Below are 17,360 nucleotides of genomic sequence, written 5' to 3'. Positions count from 1 at the left end.
AATAAAGGCCAACACGCCATTTGCCTTCCTAATTGCTTGCCGCACCTGCATGCTAACTATGTGTTCCCTGTATGAGCACATCCAATTAGTGGAGGCGATGGCCCAGTGGTATTACTGCTAGACTATTTATCCAGAAACTTAGCTAATATTCAGGGGATCTGGATTTGAATCCCACCACGGCAGATGATGGAATTTGCATTCAATAAAAGAATCTACTGATAGCCATGAAACCAGTGACCAATAAAACTCATCTGGTTCACTTATGTCCTTTAGGAAGGAAATCTACCATCCTTACCTGATCTGGCCTACATGCATCTCCAGAGCCACAGCATCGTGGTTGACTTTCAACTGCCCTTGGACAACCATGGCCGGGCAATAAATGCTGGCCAGCAAGTGACATCATGTCCCATGAATGAATTTTAAAAATTCTTTCTGAACACCAACACTCACAAGTTTGACCTTTTCTAAAAAAAATCTGCTTTTCTCATCTTACCACTTCTCTACATTACACACTCCATCTGCCATCATGTTTCCCAGTCACTTAACCATCACAACCTTTGTGTCCTCCTCAGTTCACATTTCCACCTAGCTTGATATCATTAATAATTATTCCAATGTTACTTTTGATAAATTGAATGAAACTCTTTAGGAAGACTTTATTGATGCATACTTTTGTTGTGAAGCCTTACTCATCGGAAGCATACACTGGAAAATCATGGAAGATGCAGATGGTTTTGCAACACACATTTCCAGCAGGTAGGTGGTGTAAAATGAATCAATTAGGAATGAAACCAGACTGTAAAAACCTGGCAGTGTGCTGTGCCTGCAGAAATTCTGCTTCAAAGCATGATCCTTCAGTCCAATTCCAAAACTTTATTTCAAAGTTTAGTTAACTCCTGGAAACACCAAAATTACTGTTTTTAATTTTTTTAAAAATTCACTTGAAGGTCGCAGTGACCAACACGCCCTTGTCAGTGACAATATAAACATGGGTCTCAGTAAAAAACAGCACCACCTAGCTTGAAGGTCAACAAGTTCTGTAAAACGCAAAAGAATTAAGTAAAATCAGAAAACCTATAGCCAAAAACATTGCAAGACATAACTGTAAAAAGTACAGACTTCTCACATGCAATGGATGCAGAGTTAGTTGTTTGGTAGTTATTGGTTAGTTGATTTAAGTATTGCTGAAAAAAAAAGACATTTTGTTGAAGCTTTTCATCTTGCAGTCAGGGTGATCACAAGAATAGCTGTGTCTGGGGGAATGACAACTTTATACTTCATAAGTGGGTTCTGATTGGTTGGCATGGTGACTTTGATTCTCAGTGGCAATGCCTCTACCAATGCACCAGGTGATGGTGACTGACAGTTAACTGCCAAGCATTGTTTGAAATTTAAACCAGGTAGCTTGACTCTGTAAAACGAAGCAGCAAATGGCCATCATTTATTTTCTTCAATTGAAACAGATGCAACGCGTGTACATATTGTTTGAAAAGAACATGAAAAATTAGTGAACTTTCCATTACAACACTCCTACAATTTGAAGGATATGCTATCTCATAACAAAAGGTAGACTAGATTTACTACAGGTCTGTTGATAGACAATCAAATCAAGTTGCACTATCTGTATTCCTGGAGTTTTTACTGATCATTTATTGATGGGATTCTGCATTTCTGCTCATTTTTCCGCAAGAATTATAAATCAGTGACCTTGATAATTATTGCATGCTCCATTATCCACTCCTTTTCAAAGGCCGCAGACTCACAGTAAGATAGTGCATACGCTGGAGCTTAATGGAGCGAACCTGAGTCTGACTGCACAGATGATTGTTTTGAGGTTTTACAGCACAGAGGGCAAGCAGGCATACAAAAGAATACTAAGATTTACTAGTAAACGCAAATACCCGACACCTGATAGCACAGGCAACAGATCTCAGAGTAAGAAATTAGATTCGAAGACACTGAGAAGAATCTTCACAGATTAGCCAAACTAGAAGTTGCAATGTGTAGTTTGACAAATCTGTAAGCTTCACAGTTCTGGCTTTCACTTTATAAACAATTTCCCCCAAGTTAGTGAATCAAGTTGTTTCCTCAGTAAAAATTAAATTCTGTTAACACATATCACAGCCCCAAAAATCAGTTCAACTTTCAAAAAGGAGCAGTTTTTTTTTATTATTTGGGAAAGTTGAAGGAGAGAGGGGCTGTAACTGGCATCCTAGAATGCATCTTATGTTATCAAGTTCCTGAATTTACCTCAAAACTTCTAACATATTATGCGTTTCGTTGGAATTAAAACTTAATCAACTGGTTTATTCCTTTCAGATCTTTACATTATTTTATATAATAATACAACAATCTCAGACACTTACTTAGGAATTCTAATTCCCACGCCCAAAAGTTGGAGTTAACTGTTGTGGATGAGCCTGGAGACTGGTTATTACCCATGTCTCCCATGGATTGGTGCTATGCCAATTATTTTCACTTCATGAACTGCTCAGTGATTTGTGCAGGAGTTAAGAATGGTTTCAATACATTGCAAGAACAAGCTATACAATGGTAAATAGTTTCCAAATTGTTTAAATTCAGTGTCATGCATGTAGGGAGTAAGAACACAGGATATTCTAACTTACAGGGAACAATCCTCAAAGTGCTTCATAAGAAACAGGAGTAAAAGGCCATTCAGCCCATCAATAAGATTATGCCTGATCTGTTCATGGCCTCAACTCTAATTACCTGCTCCCACTCCCTCCAATAACCCTTGACTTCCCTCTTGGTCAAAAATCTAACTCAGCCTTTTATATGTTCAATGACCCAGCCTCCTTTGCTCTTCATGGAACACAATTCCAAACACTACCAATTTTCAAAAGAAATTCCTCCTCATTTGGAACTGATCCTGAGCAGTAATCTGGATGTACCTACACCACAGTCTGGTGAGTCAAGTTGCCACCTGCTCAGGCGCAATTAGGGATGAGTAATAATTATTGGCCTTTACCAGCCACACCCACATTCCACCAAGGAATTTAAAAAAAAGGCTGGGTCAATTTACTTCTGAACAATGTACAGTTAGAGACACCAAAAAGTGTTTTTTGATAAAGAGGGAGAGGCGTAATAATGCTTTATATGGTTATCTGACAGATGACTAACTGGTACAATAGACAGCTTCCAGTGTTTGATTTTTGGACTTGACAGAGTAATGGTCAGGCCAGTGTCAGGATAAATAGCGGCAGACAGAACCTGCGACAGATGGAAACCAGGGCTTTAAAGATACTTAGAATGCTTATAGCAGAGATGTCAAAATGGATAACAGTCTAGATAACAAGTTGGAAATTAAAGTGTGATTTTTTGATGCACACAATGACAGCAGGAATGAAAACACAAAATATAGATCCAATTTAATCATGACAAAAAATAGGTGACGCAAAATTTACAGGAAGTAAATTTGACATATAATTTTTAAGTGTTATAACAGCCCAAATAGTACTCTGAATGGATCATATCATAGAGCAGAAATATAAGAACATAAGAACATAAGAAATAGGAGCAGGAGTAGGCCATCTAGCCCTTCGAGCCTGCCCCGCCATTCAATAAGATCATGGCTGATCTGTTGTGGCTCAGTTCCACTTTCCCGCCCTCTCCCCATAACCCTTAATCCCCTCTCTTATCAAGAACCCATCAACCCGCTTCTTAAAAATATTTAGCGAGGCAGCCTCCACCACTTCAACGGGCAGAGAATTCCAGAGATTCACCACCCTTTGAGTGAAGAAGTTCCTCCTCAACTCCGTTCTAAACCGCCCCCCATTTATCTTGAGGCTGTGCCCCCTAGTCCTACTGTCTTTTTTGAGCGGGAAGAGTCTCTCCACCTCTATCCTATCCATCCCATTCATCATCTTATACGTCTCAATGAGATCTCCCCTCATTCTTCTAAACTCTAACGAGTACAAGCCTAGTTTATTCAGCCTCTCCTCATAGCTCAATCCCCTCAACTCCGGTATCAGCCTAGTAAACCTCCTCTGCACTCCCTCCAGGGCCAAAATATCCTTGCGCAGGTGCGGCGCCCAAAACTGCACACAGTACTCCAGCTGCGGCCTCACCAATGCCCTATACAGCTGCAGCAAAACCTCCCTACTTTTATATTCAATCCCCCTCGCTATGAAGGCCAGCATCCCATTCGCCTTCCTGACCACCTGCTGCACCTGCAAGCTGGGTTTTTGCGACTCATGCACAAATCCCTACATGCAGACGGAGGCCATTTGACCCATCGAGTCAGCACCAACCCTCTGACACAGCATCTTACCCCGGCTCTATCACTGTAACTCCACATATTTACCCTGCTAATCCCCCCGAACCTGCAATCTTTGGGCACTTAAGGGGCGATTTAGCATAGCCAATCCACCTAACCCACACATCTTTGGACTGAGGGGGGGAAACCGGGGCATGTGCAGACTCCACACAGACAGCAACCCAAGCTGGGAATTGAACCCAGGTCCCTGGCACTGTGAGGCAGCAGTGCCAACAATTCTGCCTTGCCATCCCTTATGTAGGCAGCCCAGAAAACAAATTGTCTTTTGGATCGAAGTCAAATGAAGCTGATATTATTTGTGATCCAACTAAATGATTGCAATACATTAAATCTTTAAGTTAAGAGCAGAAGTTTCAAAAACCATTTCAGAAAGCTGCTCAGGAATATCTGAAGTATTGGAGTCTGCAGAGGAAATAATCCTGAAAAGGTGGAAGCAAACTGAGACTAAATGCATAAAGAAGGAGGTTTGATGGAAACATACAGAAGGCAAAAGGTAGTGAATTTCTCAAAAAAAACGACAATTGCGTCCTCGTTCATCAACTGCTGGCCTTCATAGCAAGAGGATTTGAATATAGAAATAGGAATGTTTTGCTGTAATTGTATAGGGTGTGGCGAGGCCAGTATTGTGTGCAGTTTTGGTGTCCTTATCTGTCTTTGTTATAGAGGGAGTACAGCAAAGGTTTACCAGGCTGATTCCTGGGATGACAGGTCTGTCATACAAGGAGAAACTAAGTCGGTTAGGATTATATTCACTGGAGTTTAGAAGACTGAGAGGGGATCTCATAGAAACTTATAAAATTCCAACAGGGTTAGACAGGGTAGATTCAGTAAGAATGTTCCAGATGGTGGGGGAGTCCAGAACTAGGGGGTCATAGTTTGAAGATAAGGGGTAAACCTTTTACAATTGCGAGGAAGAATTTCTTCACCCAGAGAGTGGTGAAAGTGTGGAATTCACTACCACAGAACGTAGTTGAGGCCAAAACATTGTATGATTTAGAAGAAATTAGATATAGCTCGAGGGGCTAAACAGATCAAAAGATATTGGGGAGGGGGGGGGGGCGAAATCAGGATATTACATTCAATTTACAATATCTCTACTTATATTCAGAATTAATTGGAGATTATGTGAATTAACACAAACTGGGTTCCGATACACCATACTACATGTGGTAAATGGCAAATGCGGCCAAGACAGATTTCTCAACAACCCATTCAGTAAACTTGAGTTAACCAATCACATTGAAACTCTCTCACGAGGGACTCCACTCTTCACTTTCAAAGATCTCACATTGGAATTCACTCCAAAACTCACTAACTCAGAGGGTCTCAGCCCATCTTGCAGCGTTTCAATCTCAGCTCCTGAGATTCCATTCCCTTGGATTCCCAAGACTGCGCTCCAACACCAGTTCACAGCTACAGCATTTTAGCCATGTCAGCAGAAACTGTGCTTCTCCAAAGGCCCTCGGTACAGAGTCCCCGACCTTCTGCTGCCTTCTTAGATCTGCAGGGCTTCTCCCAAGTTCACGAGCTCCCATTACATGAAGTCTGCCAACTACAGCCTCGTCCTCTGCTTCTTTCTCTGTAACTGGGACCGCTACTGTTCCAACTCTGGGACTCCTTCTGGAACCGCTTCCTGTCGCCTGCCCAGGCCTCTTCTCAATTATGACACTTCGCTCTCAGTCACATGATTGGTGTTGGTACATTATTTTCATATTACACCGACACGTGAAATTAGCCTGAAGAATTGCAAAATGTTGGACTGCGTATGTACTGTTCACTTTTGATTCACACACAGGCGGATACTCCCGTGCATGCTGACAGTTACAGTTCCCAACCCCACCTGACAGCAAGGGACCTCGTAACATCACAGACCCCACATTTCACCATCACTGTCAAGCCTGATACCCAACTCTAGTTCAATGAAGCACGTAAAACATTCCAAACATGTTGGAAATCAAGTGTCAAGCTGGTAAAACTACAACACAGAACGATCTGCATGTTAAATAGCATGTAGCAGCTAAGCAATACCAATCAAAGATCTCAAAGGAGCAGCATGGTGGCAGCGATTAGCTCTGTCGCCTCACAGCAAAAGCAACCTGGGTCCAATTCCAGTCCTGGGTGACTGTCTGTGCGGAGTCTGCACATTCTCCTTGTATCTGTATTGGTTTCTTCCAGATGCTCCTGTTTCTTCCTACAGTCCAGAAATATGCAGGTTAGGTGGACTGACCTTTCTAAATGCGCAGAGTCACAGGGAAAGGGCGGGGATAGGGCCAGTGGGATGCTCTATCGGACTGTCGGTGCAGACTCGATGGGCTGGATGGCCTCTTTCTACACTGTAGGAATTCTATGGTTCAATTAACTCAGCCAAAGCTTTATAATCCTGCCACATTGCAAATGGTGAATTAGATAACTTAGCGGCAGACAAAACATCATGAACATCCCCAACCATCTTCAGCCAACTTACTAGTGGATAATTCTTCTCCCAAGATCCCCACAATCACAGATAAAATTCACTCCACATTACATCAATGCAGTAACAATTGTGGACTCCCACTTCCTGGTTGTAGTGATGATCAGTGCTCCAGAATCAGCCATGCCTGTAGCCAAGTTGTGGCAGTACAGCTACAACACAAGCATCTACCCAATACTAAAAACTTACCTAGTTATGTCCAGGGTCCAAAAAACAAAACCACCTAGTAATCCTACTAGCGAGAGAGAGGGCTGAATTCCAGAAGTGAGTCTCTAACTGTCCTTGACATCAATAGAGTACTGCACCCAGCGGCCTGGGTAAACCTGGAGACAGAGGTGATCACAGAGAAAACCCACCTTAGCTGGAGCCAGATTTGGTACAACGGAAGGTAGAATCATCAGGACATCGAAGGGGGTAGTATCTGGGATGGAGGGTTATAGGAGACTGTTTTAAATAAGGATCAGAGCCTCGGGACGTACCTGGAAATCTAATGTTACATGTGTTGATGTTTTTTCTCTTTTACTCCGCAGGTGCGTCGGTCCACCTTGTTGTCTAACGAGGGGCATGCACATGGTGGGTCATGCGTGGGCTGCTCTTGGATGTTTCGAGAGTGGCCTAGTACTTCGCATCGTTTGTGTATGCTTAAAACAGGACCAGCAGATGGGCACCACAACAGCTCAGTGACTATCACTGCGAGCTGTGCAGATACATGTCTTTGGGCCAGTGTCTGTGGGAGTTTGCGCATTCTCCCTGTGGTTGCCTGGGTTTCCTCGGGTGCTCTGGTTTCCTCCCACACCCCAAAGATGTGCTCTTAGGCTGACTGGTGTAACAAATTGTCCCTAAAGTATTCTCCCCTTAATCTGGTTTCCAATGGGGGTACCATAAGCATAGACACGGGTCCAGGTTGGAGGAGGAAAAATACATTGTTAAGATGGCGGCGTGGGCTCGTTGGGCCGAAGGGCCTGTTTCCTGTGCTGTGTTGTTCTTTGTTAAATACCATCAGCTGATTCAATGACCTTTCCTCCCTCTTAAAGTCAAACGCTGGCTATTTGCTGAAGGCTGCTAAACATTCAATTCTATTCACAATTCCACAGACTACACGGCTGCCCTTGCCCACCTGCAGTAGGACCTGCACGATACCCAGGATTAGACCAGCAAGAATAGTTCCAGTGGATTGGAAAAATTTAATTCCACTTTTTAGATCGAGTTCACATTGCAAATGCAGAGCTGATACAACCGGCTCCAGAGTTTAGGGGCCTGTGGTTAGGGGTCCACCCTAATACTTCAATAAAGTCAGGTGGAATTCCTTGAAGAAAGCACTCCCATTCACTTTGAAGTCAGTGAGGTCTTAATTCAATTTACAATTCACAGATTTCTCAAATCACAAAACAAAAACCACTCTGTGGCAATGTTAAAGTGCTATTCATACAATAATTCTCATAAAACCCTACACAGCAGAAAGAGGCCCTTTGGCCCATCGAATCTGCAACAACCACAATCCCCACCCAGGCCCTACCCCCATATCCCAACACATTTACCCACTAATCCCCTACGCATCTCAGTATACTAAGGGGCAAATTTAGCATGGCCAATCAACCTAACCCACACATCTTTGGACTGTGGGAGAAAACCGAAGCACCCGGAGGAAAGCCATGCAGACACAAGGAGAATGTGCAAAGTTCACACAGACAGTTACCCAAGCCAGGAATCGAACCCAGGTTCCTGGAGCTGTGAAGCAGCAGTGCTAACCACTGTGCTACCGTGCTGCCCATGTTCAAATGAATTGTTACCTTTCTATGGCTATGATTCATCTTTCATTGCCTCCCCCTGCAGCATAAATATCTCCCATTTTCAATGTCTTTTAGCTTTGACAAAGGGCCATCTGGACTTGAAACATTGGCTCTTTTCTCTCCTTATAGATGCTGCCAGACCTGCTGAGATTTTCCAGCATTTTCTCTTTTGGTTTCAGATTCCAGCATCTGCAGTAATTTGCTTTTATCCAGTGTTACACATACCTGCTCCTTTGTGTACAAGTAGAACATACAAGTCCATTGGGCAGGGACATTCTGTTATACTCATTATACCTGAGCTATTTGCATACTACTTTTTAAAAAGTGTTTCAGATCTGATTCAAATATTAGAAAACACCAAGGACGATGTTCTCAAAAATCAGGAGATTTCAACTGGTTCAAATCCCAATTTATATCACAACAATAGAATTTACCATTCACAAATAACTCCGAGTAACAGTTGAGCAATGCACTTTATAGAGAAAGCATGTTAGTGCCCCAGTGCATTGGCCCACTCAATAGGATGAGCTTTGCATCTACAACTCCCAGAAGCTGATTTCCCAATCATAAAATGCCAAGTAGGAACCAAATACTTTCTCACAGAGTGTGGATAAAACTGGAGGATGAATTCTTCCAGACTAGTGTTAAACATTGCCTGGAAGCTCGCAATAAATCAAAGCTTTTAGAGACTTTAGGAAAGGTTGCTAACCTGTCCTCTAAAATGAATATTGCATTCACGAGCTGTGTTAAGAAAAGATGCAGAATGAATTTTAAAAGTTTCATTTTTCTTCCGTGTTTAGCTGTAATACAATAATTCAGCAAAGTTGACTCACTTATACTTCTTGTGCCAAAACTTCAAGGTGAGCAACACTTACTTGTGACGTAGATTCTTCCATTGGACTTGAACTCTGAATTCTTGCCTTTTCTTCAATAGCTCGAACAGGAGTAGGGTCTGCCCAGCCAGTCAACTGGGGGCTACCGGAAAGAGCAGTTTCTGTCCTGTCGCACCGACTCATTTCTTCTTTAAAGGCACCAACAGACTGCTCGTCACCAAAAGCTGCCCACGATGTACTTTCAGCTACTGAATCCCCAAAGGCATTCCACTCTGTGTCGTGTCCACCAGCTGAAAAGTCTTCATCATTTCTGAATCCTGCAAATTCAGACCCATTTTTATCGTCCTGAATGGACCCAAATTCCCCAAAGTCTTCTTCGTTGTCAGTCTTTCTAACTGTGGCAGCAGTCCCATGCTCACCAAATTCCAGATCATCTTCATGTTCCATTTCCACCCTCTTGTCTGGAGGTTCTGAAAAATTAGCAAACTGTTTTAGAGCATCATCTGGAGCATCAGAATTCAACACTGGGCTAAAAGTAGAAGAATTGCCATCTTGTGAATAGCTGTATCCTGAAATTCCAAAATGTTCAGATTCATTTTGCTCTGTCCGTTTCGTACCAGTTTCCGACTGTTCATCATTGACTGAATGGCCTTGTTCAATAGGAGACAGTTTACATACACCACTGTCTGTAAAATCACCATACTCTTCCTCATGAATATACGTTTCCAATTCGAGTTCTGGTGTACCTTTTTTACTACCTGATTGATCTATAACTAATTGACTCCCTCTACTTTGTGTGGTAGCGGTCTCTTTTACTTTGTCCAACAATTCATGAACTGGTTGCTGAGCATTTTGATCCCTAGTTTCAACGTGTTCCATTGACTCTGATGAGTCCCAATTACTATTAGCAATGCTTGTGTCAGCTGAAGTACTATGTTCAGAGGAGCTGCTCTGGGTGTGGGCTACATCTGCATCTGTACCATTCCCACTTTCACAACTTGAAGCCACTTTCAGTTGCTCACACTCCACTGCAAAGTTCGAACTGACCTGAATGTCTGGCAGTTCCCTGAAAGTGGAATGAAAGCCAGCATTTTGCTCTGTTTTCAGTGGCGCTTTGCTGGGAGTAGACTGAGACCCACTCGCATTTTCTTCTGTTAAATTGGCAGGCTCTTTAAAATTTGAAAATGCAGAAAACTCAGCAAAGTCATCAACTGGTCTTGTCATAGACTCTGACTCGAGATGAGAAATGTGAGCATCTGTAGCTGTTTGATCACTTGTTTCATCCATATTTTCTATTTCCTGAGAGTGTGTTGAATCTTTTGTTGGGTATCCATTTGTCAGAATTTCTGGGTTGCTCTTTTGACCATTGCAATGCCCTCCCGGTCCTGAACCTATTGCATGAGCATCCTTTGCCAGGCTATCAAATCTAGCAGTTATTTCTGTTTGTTTTATGGATTCCATTGCTTGTTCCGTTGCCGTATAATTGAAATCTTTCCTCGAAGATTTAGATCGAATTACATTCCTATCAGTACTTCTAGATACATCATTTGGCATTCCTTCTGCAGCTCTTGAGAAGCCCGAGAGAAAGTCTTTGCCCTCACTGGCACTTGCTGAATGAAAGTCAGCAAATACCTCGGTATGACTGGGGTATTCATGGCCAGGCACAAAATGGTTTTGGGGCAAAAAGTTCCCATGGTGGTCTTCCAAATCAAAGTCAGTGTAACCAAGGGTTGAACTACCAACGCCTGAAAAACCACCAAATTCACCATACTCCTCATCATCCATTTCAGTCCCATCATCTAGTGGTGGTGGTGATGAAGAATACATTCTAATAACTTCAGGTTCCATGATGTCTCTCCTCGAGTAAGTTTGTTACACCTAGACAGAAGAACAGAAGTTATTAGAAATCCAGAACATAAGAACATAAGAACATAAGAAATAGGAGCAGGAGTAGGCCATCTGGCCCTTCGAGCCTGCCCCGCCATTCAATAAGATCATGGCTGATCTGTCGTGGCTCAGTTCCACTTTCCCGCCCTCTCCCCATAACCCTTAATCCCCTCTCTTATCAAAAACCCATCAACCCGCTTCTTAAAAATATTTAGCGAGGTAGCCTCCACCACTTCAACGGGCAGAGAACTTTATATTTCAAATAAACTCATTCAATCATCATTGCTAAGCAGGCCACGATGGAAACATTCTGGAAGGTCATCTCCCAGAATAAATTTTTCATACGAAACCAGGGACAAACATGAATGGGAACTTAAAAAAATCCTTAAGCTTTCTATTTAAATAAGCTGACACACAACCATCTTCATAGAATCCCTATGGTGCAGAAGGAGGCCATTTAGCCCATCAGGCCTGCACAAACAACAATCCTACCCAGGCCCAACACCATAACCCCACATATTTACCCTCCTAATCCCCTAACACTAAGGGACAATTTGATCATGGGAGTGGGGGTGGGGTTCAACCTGACCTGAACATCTTTGGACTGTGGGAGGAAACCAGAGCACCTGGAGGAAACACACACAGACACGAGGAGAACATGTAAACGCCACACAGAGGCCCCAGAATTGAACCCGGGTCCCTAGCATTGTGAGGCAGCAGTGCTAATCATTGTGCCACCATGCCACTCAAAAGAAATAAAATATGACTATCGCAATCAAAACCCTGTAAATTAATATAGGCTGATCGATGGAACTGCACACTAAATCAAATCCAACTCTAATCTTCATTAAACAACAGCAGATAACTGGACAAATGCAAAAACAATTCAATCACTTTTCAACCTGTACATGCTCACATTTATCATTTAACAGCAAATAATGATATGGGAAATAAGAACATAAGAAATAGGAGCAGGAGTAGGCCATCTAGCCCCTCGAGCCTGCCCCGCCATTCAATAAGATCATGGCTGATCTGTCGTGGCTCAGTTCCACATTCCCGCCCTCTCCCCATAACCCTTAATCCCCTTGCCTATCAAAAACCTACCAACCCATGTCTTAAAAATATTGAGCGAGGCAGCCTCCACCACTTCAACGGGCAGAGAATTCCAGAGATTCACCACCCTTTGAGTGAAGAAGTTCCTCCTCAACTCTGTTCTAAACTGCCCCCCCTTTATCCTGAGGCTGTGCCCTCTAGTCCTACTGTCCTTTCTGAGCGGGAAGAGCCTCTCCACCTCTATCCCATCCATCCCATTCAACATCTTATACGTCTCAATGAGATCTCCCCTCATTCTTCTAAACTCTAACGAGTACAAGCCTAGTTTATTCAGCCTCTCCTCATAGCTCAACTCCGGAATCAGCCTAGTAAACCTCCTCTGCACTCCCTCCAAGGCCAAAATATCCTTGCGCAAGTGCGGCGACCAAAACTGCACACAGTACTCCAGCTGCGGCCTCACCAGCGCCCTATACAGCTGCAGCAAGACCTCCCTACTTTTATATTCAATCCCCCTCGCTATGAAGGCCAGCATCCCATTTGCCTTCTTGACCACCTGCAGGCTGGGTTTTTGCGACTCATGCACAAGGACCCCGAGGTCCCTCTGCATCGTCGCCTGCTGCAGTTTTTTGCCACGTAATAGTCCTTCCTACCATTATTCCTACCAAAGTGGACAACCTCACATTTGCCAACATTAAATTCCATTTGCCAGTTCCTGGCCCATTCGCCCAGCCTATCTAGATCCTTCTGCAGACTCTCCACACCCTCCGCGCAATTTGCCGTTCCACCAATCTTGGTGTCATCAGCAAATTTCGACACCATACACTCGGTTCCCTCCTCCTGATCATCTATATAAATGGTGAATAGCTGAGGCCCCAGCACCGACCCCTGGGGCACTCCACTAGTCACCAACCGCCAATCCGAATAGCAACCATTAACCCCCACTGTAGCAAAGATGCGTTACTCTGAGAAAACAAAATTTAGACTAACTCAGCTTACAAGGTGCAAAGCTGTGGATTAGAATGAACGAATGGACATCTTCAAAGAGAATCACATACTCTCAACGCGTAGAGGATGATCTGGCATGATGTCCTACAACCTACAGCCATTGATTTTCTGTCTCAGAAATACCTACAGTTAGTTTTTTTAAATGGTCTGGAAAAGAGTCCTGTAAATATGTAGCCTCCTGCCTGAGAGAACAGGTTCCAGCATTATTTACAACAAAAACAATATTAACAAAAAGCTGGAAAATCTCAGCAGGTCTGACAGCATCTGTGGAGAGAGAACAGAGTCAATGTGACTCAAAACGTGAACACTGTTTCTCTCTCCACAGATGCTGCCAGACCTGCTGAGATTTTCCAGCATTTGCAGTTTTTGTTTCAGCCTCCATCATCCAAAGCAATTTGCTTTTATCCAGCATTATTAATCTTGCTACACAAGTGCACATCCAGACAGCAACATGCAGAGTAATACTGGCAACAAAAGCAAATGGAAATCACCCACATTGTACAGATTTAGATAGGAGACTAATTACAAACACAAATCAAAAATAAAAACTGAAGAGATGTAAAATGATGTTATAAATTTCTGGAGATTTATACATATATAAATAGAAAGGGTGGACTAGTCTTTAGATTGCAGGAAGATGATGTTAACAAGTGAAATGCACCAAAGGTTAAATGAGACTATAATGCTTGCAAATGTGACTTCAAGCATTTACAGCCTAACCAATTAAAAATTAGAATTAGCAACAGATTTTAAACTGTGCAAAAAATCTAATTTGAGTTTACAGGCAGCAATTAAAACATAACATTAGGCAAATGCTCAATTCATATAAAATATGGTTCCAAAGTATTGTAATTATGCTTCCCACTTGCTTTTTTCTGAAGTGCTTTGACTTCTGCCATGTTGCAGTGCAAGTGGGAGACAATTTTCCAAAGATATCTAAAGAGGTTCCAATAATTCTGCAAACTATAATATCCATCAGTAAGCAAGCAATGCAAATTGTGAACTTCATCAAAGCAGCCCTGTCCCGCATTTAATGTTGTGAACTTTGGCATTTCAATTTATTCATTATTGGTTATTTTCCTATGTTAGAAAGGAATTTAAAGACAAAGTTAACCCAAGTAAATAACTTAGTTAGTTAAGGATCAGCACACTTGAATTCCTCAGTGCTGAACCCCTTTTAAATTGAAAATACTGAAATCGCATTGGAAACCGAAACCAATCAAATCTCAAATGTTAACAAAGTGAATTATATAATTTTAGCAGTATTAATGTATATATCGAAATACATTCAAGCACCTTCCTGCAATTACTACCATACTGTTTCACATAAGCAGAACTGAATTCCTCTGCTGGCTCAGGTAGTTAGGCATTAAGTTATTCAAACACTGATGCAGTGATGATTGGACTTGTAGTCAAGATGAGAGCAGAGGTCAGACAACTTGCCTCAAAACCCCTGCACTGGAGTTAGGGACACAGGGATTGAAATTTGCCAAAATTACCATTCTAATTTCTGCCCAACAATTGACTGGATATGCGACAGTGATGAGAACAGGGTCAGACTCAGCTTCTGTACTCCTATTGGTTGTACTGGAATACTCTCCAACTGCCTGGGTGGGTGCAATTCCAACACTCAAAGCTCGGCACCATTCGGTTCAAAGCAGCCCGCTTGATTGGCACCACATCTACAAACATCCATTCCCTCCCCCACCGATGCTCAGTACACACTGCTGCTACAATCTACAAGATGCACTGCAGCAATTCACTAAAGATTTTAGACAGCACCTTCCAAACCTGCGACCACTTCCATCTAGAAGGACAAGGGCAGCAGATACATGGGAACACCACCACCTGCAAGATCCCCTCTAAGCCATTCACCATTCTAACTTGGAAATATATCGCTGTTCCTTCACAGTCACTGGGTCAAAATCCTGGAATTCCCTCCCTAAAGGCATTATGGGAGGACCAAGAGTACGTGGACTGTAGCAATTCAAGAAGACAGCTCACCACCACCTTCTCAAGGGCAACTAGGGATGGGCAATAAAAACTGGCCAGCCAGCGACACCCATGTTCCACAAATGAATTAAAAACAATCCTGCTTATTGTTAGAACACAACCAGTCACACCATAGCAAAGGTGAAACACACTCAACAGGGGAGAAAATTGGGGGAGGATAACGACATAACCAGGATACCTCCAGCTCTCTTTGTATATTTTAGGTTGCTTAAAGCAAAATACATTATGCCAAATGAATGAGGAATACTGGAAGTAGAGATCAGCATTTAAAGAATAAGGTGGATAGCATATGGGAATGGTCAGAACAGCACAGATGAAATTTACTGCAGCCAAGTACCACGTGGTACATTTTCAAAGCTAAGAGACAATTGCACTGATACCAAGAATGAAAAAACAAATCTGACTTTATAATACACATTTTCAGGATGCCTGAAGTGGTTTCACAGTCAATCAATTTCTTCATAATGGCAGTCAGTGTTATAATCTAGGGCAGAGGTTCCCAACCTTTTATATCTCACTGTGTAGCTCCATACTATATCACAACATTTCAGACACACTGTTTCCCTTACTGGGAGCTTCGTCTTTAACTTCTCCCTGTCCTCACACCTTTTCTTTTCACCTCTCTCTGATTCTGCGCCCTTTTGGAGTTTTTGTGTGGGTGCATGGGGATCTTCATCTTCAAGTCCTGTTGGGAATGTGCGTGGACCTGGCCACCATAAAAAATTGAAACCACGCATGTGCGGCTCTTTTGCAGCCGCTGCAGGTACGGGAGATCCAAGATTCATCACATCCTGGAGATGCTGAAGATGAAGATTAGTCTTAGTTCAGACACTTGAACCATTTTGAAATTTTTTTTGTAACACACTTAGGGAATCTTCAGGGCACACTACCACTGATCCCAGGAATAACAGCAGCCAATTTGTGGACAGTAAGGTTCCACAAACAACAATGAGATAAATAACCCGATCGACTGTTTCTTACGGTATTATTTAAGAATAAACATTGGTCCAGATACCTGGAAAACACCCCTGTTTTTCTTTGAATGCATGTGGTATTTAATATCAACCTCAGGAGTACAAAGCCAGCAGAGTAACATTTTAGAGTCAGAGTTTTACAGCACAAAGACCCTCTGGCCCATTGTGTCCACACCGGCCGTTGGCACCTATCAATTCTAATCTCATTTTCCAGCACTTGGTCCATAGCCTTGTACACTATAACGTTTCAAGTGCTCATCTAAATGCTCCTAAATGTTGTGAGGGCCTCTGTCTCCACCACCCTTTCAGATTACCACCTCTCTGAAAATCTTTTTCCTCACATCTCCTATCAACTTCCTGCTACTTAACAATCTATGCCCCCTGGTTACTGATTCCTCTGCTAAGGGGAAAAGTTCCTTCCTAATCACCCTACCTACACCCTTCATAATTTTTTTTTTTACACACCAATTAGATCCCTCTTCAGCCATCTCTGCTCCAAGGAAAACAGCCCCAGCCTATCCAGTCTCTCTTAACAATGGAAATGCTCAAGCCTAGGTAACATCCTGGTGAATCTCCTCTGCAGGCTCTCTCCAGTGCAATCACTTCCTTTATCCAAAAGTCAATGTTTCCACCAATTTGGCATTCCCTCAAATGCACTGAGGTGTTAGCCCTAGATTTTACGCTCAAATCTCTAAAATGGGCTTTAACCCAAAACTTCTGACTTAGAGGTAAGTACTACCCCAAACCAAGGCTAACAAATTTATAGCACCTTAACACAGAAAAGGTACCCAAGAACTTAAGCAGAGTCAGTATGCTGAAGCAAAGGAGATACGTGGAAAGTAAAATGTTTGGGACGAGAAATGGGCTTTTAAGGAAGGACATAAAGGATGCGAGGGACATGAGAGATGGAAAATTCTAGGCTATGCGGCTTGGATGACCAAAGAGATGACAGGCAAGCTGGTCAACGGTGCAGCAAGAGGAGGGATTCCACAAAAGACCAATTAGTGGAGCAGAGTGTTCTGGAGGCTGTAGAGCCAG

General features: G+C 42.7%; 1 protein-coding gene across 1 annotated transcript in view; it reads right to left on the bottom strand.

The window, feature by feature from the left end:
* The window catches only part of LOC145350730 (aftiphilin-like), a 59,967-nt gene that overhangs the window by 38,002 nt on the left and 4,605 nt on the right, over window positions 1-17,360 (bottom strand). The window contains exon 2 of the mRNA XM_080199969.1: window positions 9,433-11,268. Coding sequence (XP_080056095.1) covers window positions 9,433-11,238 — 1,806 coding nt within the window. The 5' untranslated portion in view covers window positions 11,239-11,268. The remainder of the gene's footprint in view (window positions 1-9,432; window positions 11,269-17,360) is intronic.

The sequence above is a fragment of the Carcharhinus amblyrhynchos genome, chromosome 12 (genome assembly GCF_965287045.1).
Source record: "Carcharhinus amblyrhynchos chromosome 12, sCarAmb.v2.hapA, whole genome shotgun sequence".
NCBI classification, from domain to species: Eukaryota; Metazoa; Chordata; class Chondrichthyes; order Carcharhiniformes; family Carcharhinidae; genus Carcharhinus; species Carcharhinus amblyrhynchos.
The sequence above is the reverse complement of the archived record's forward strand: the minus strand, read 5'-3'. Positions and strand labels throughout refer to the sequence as shown.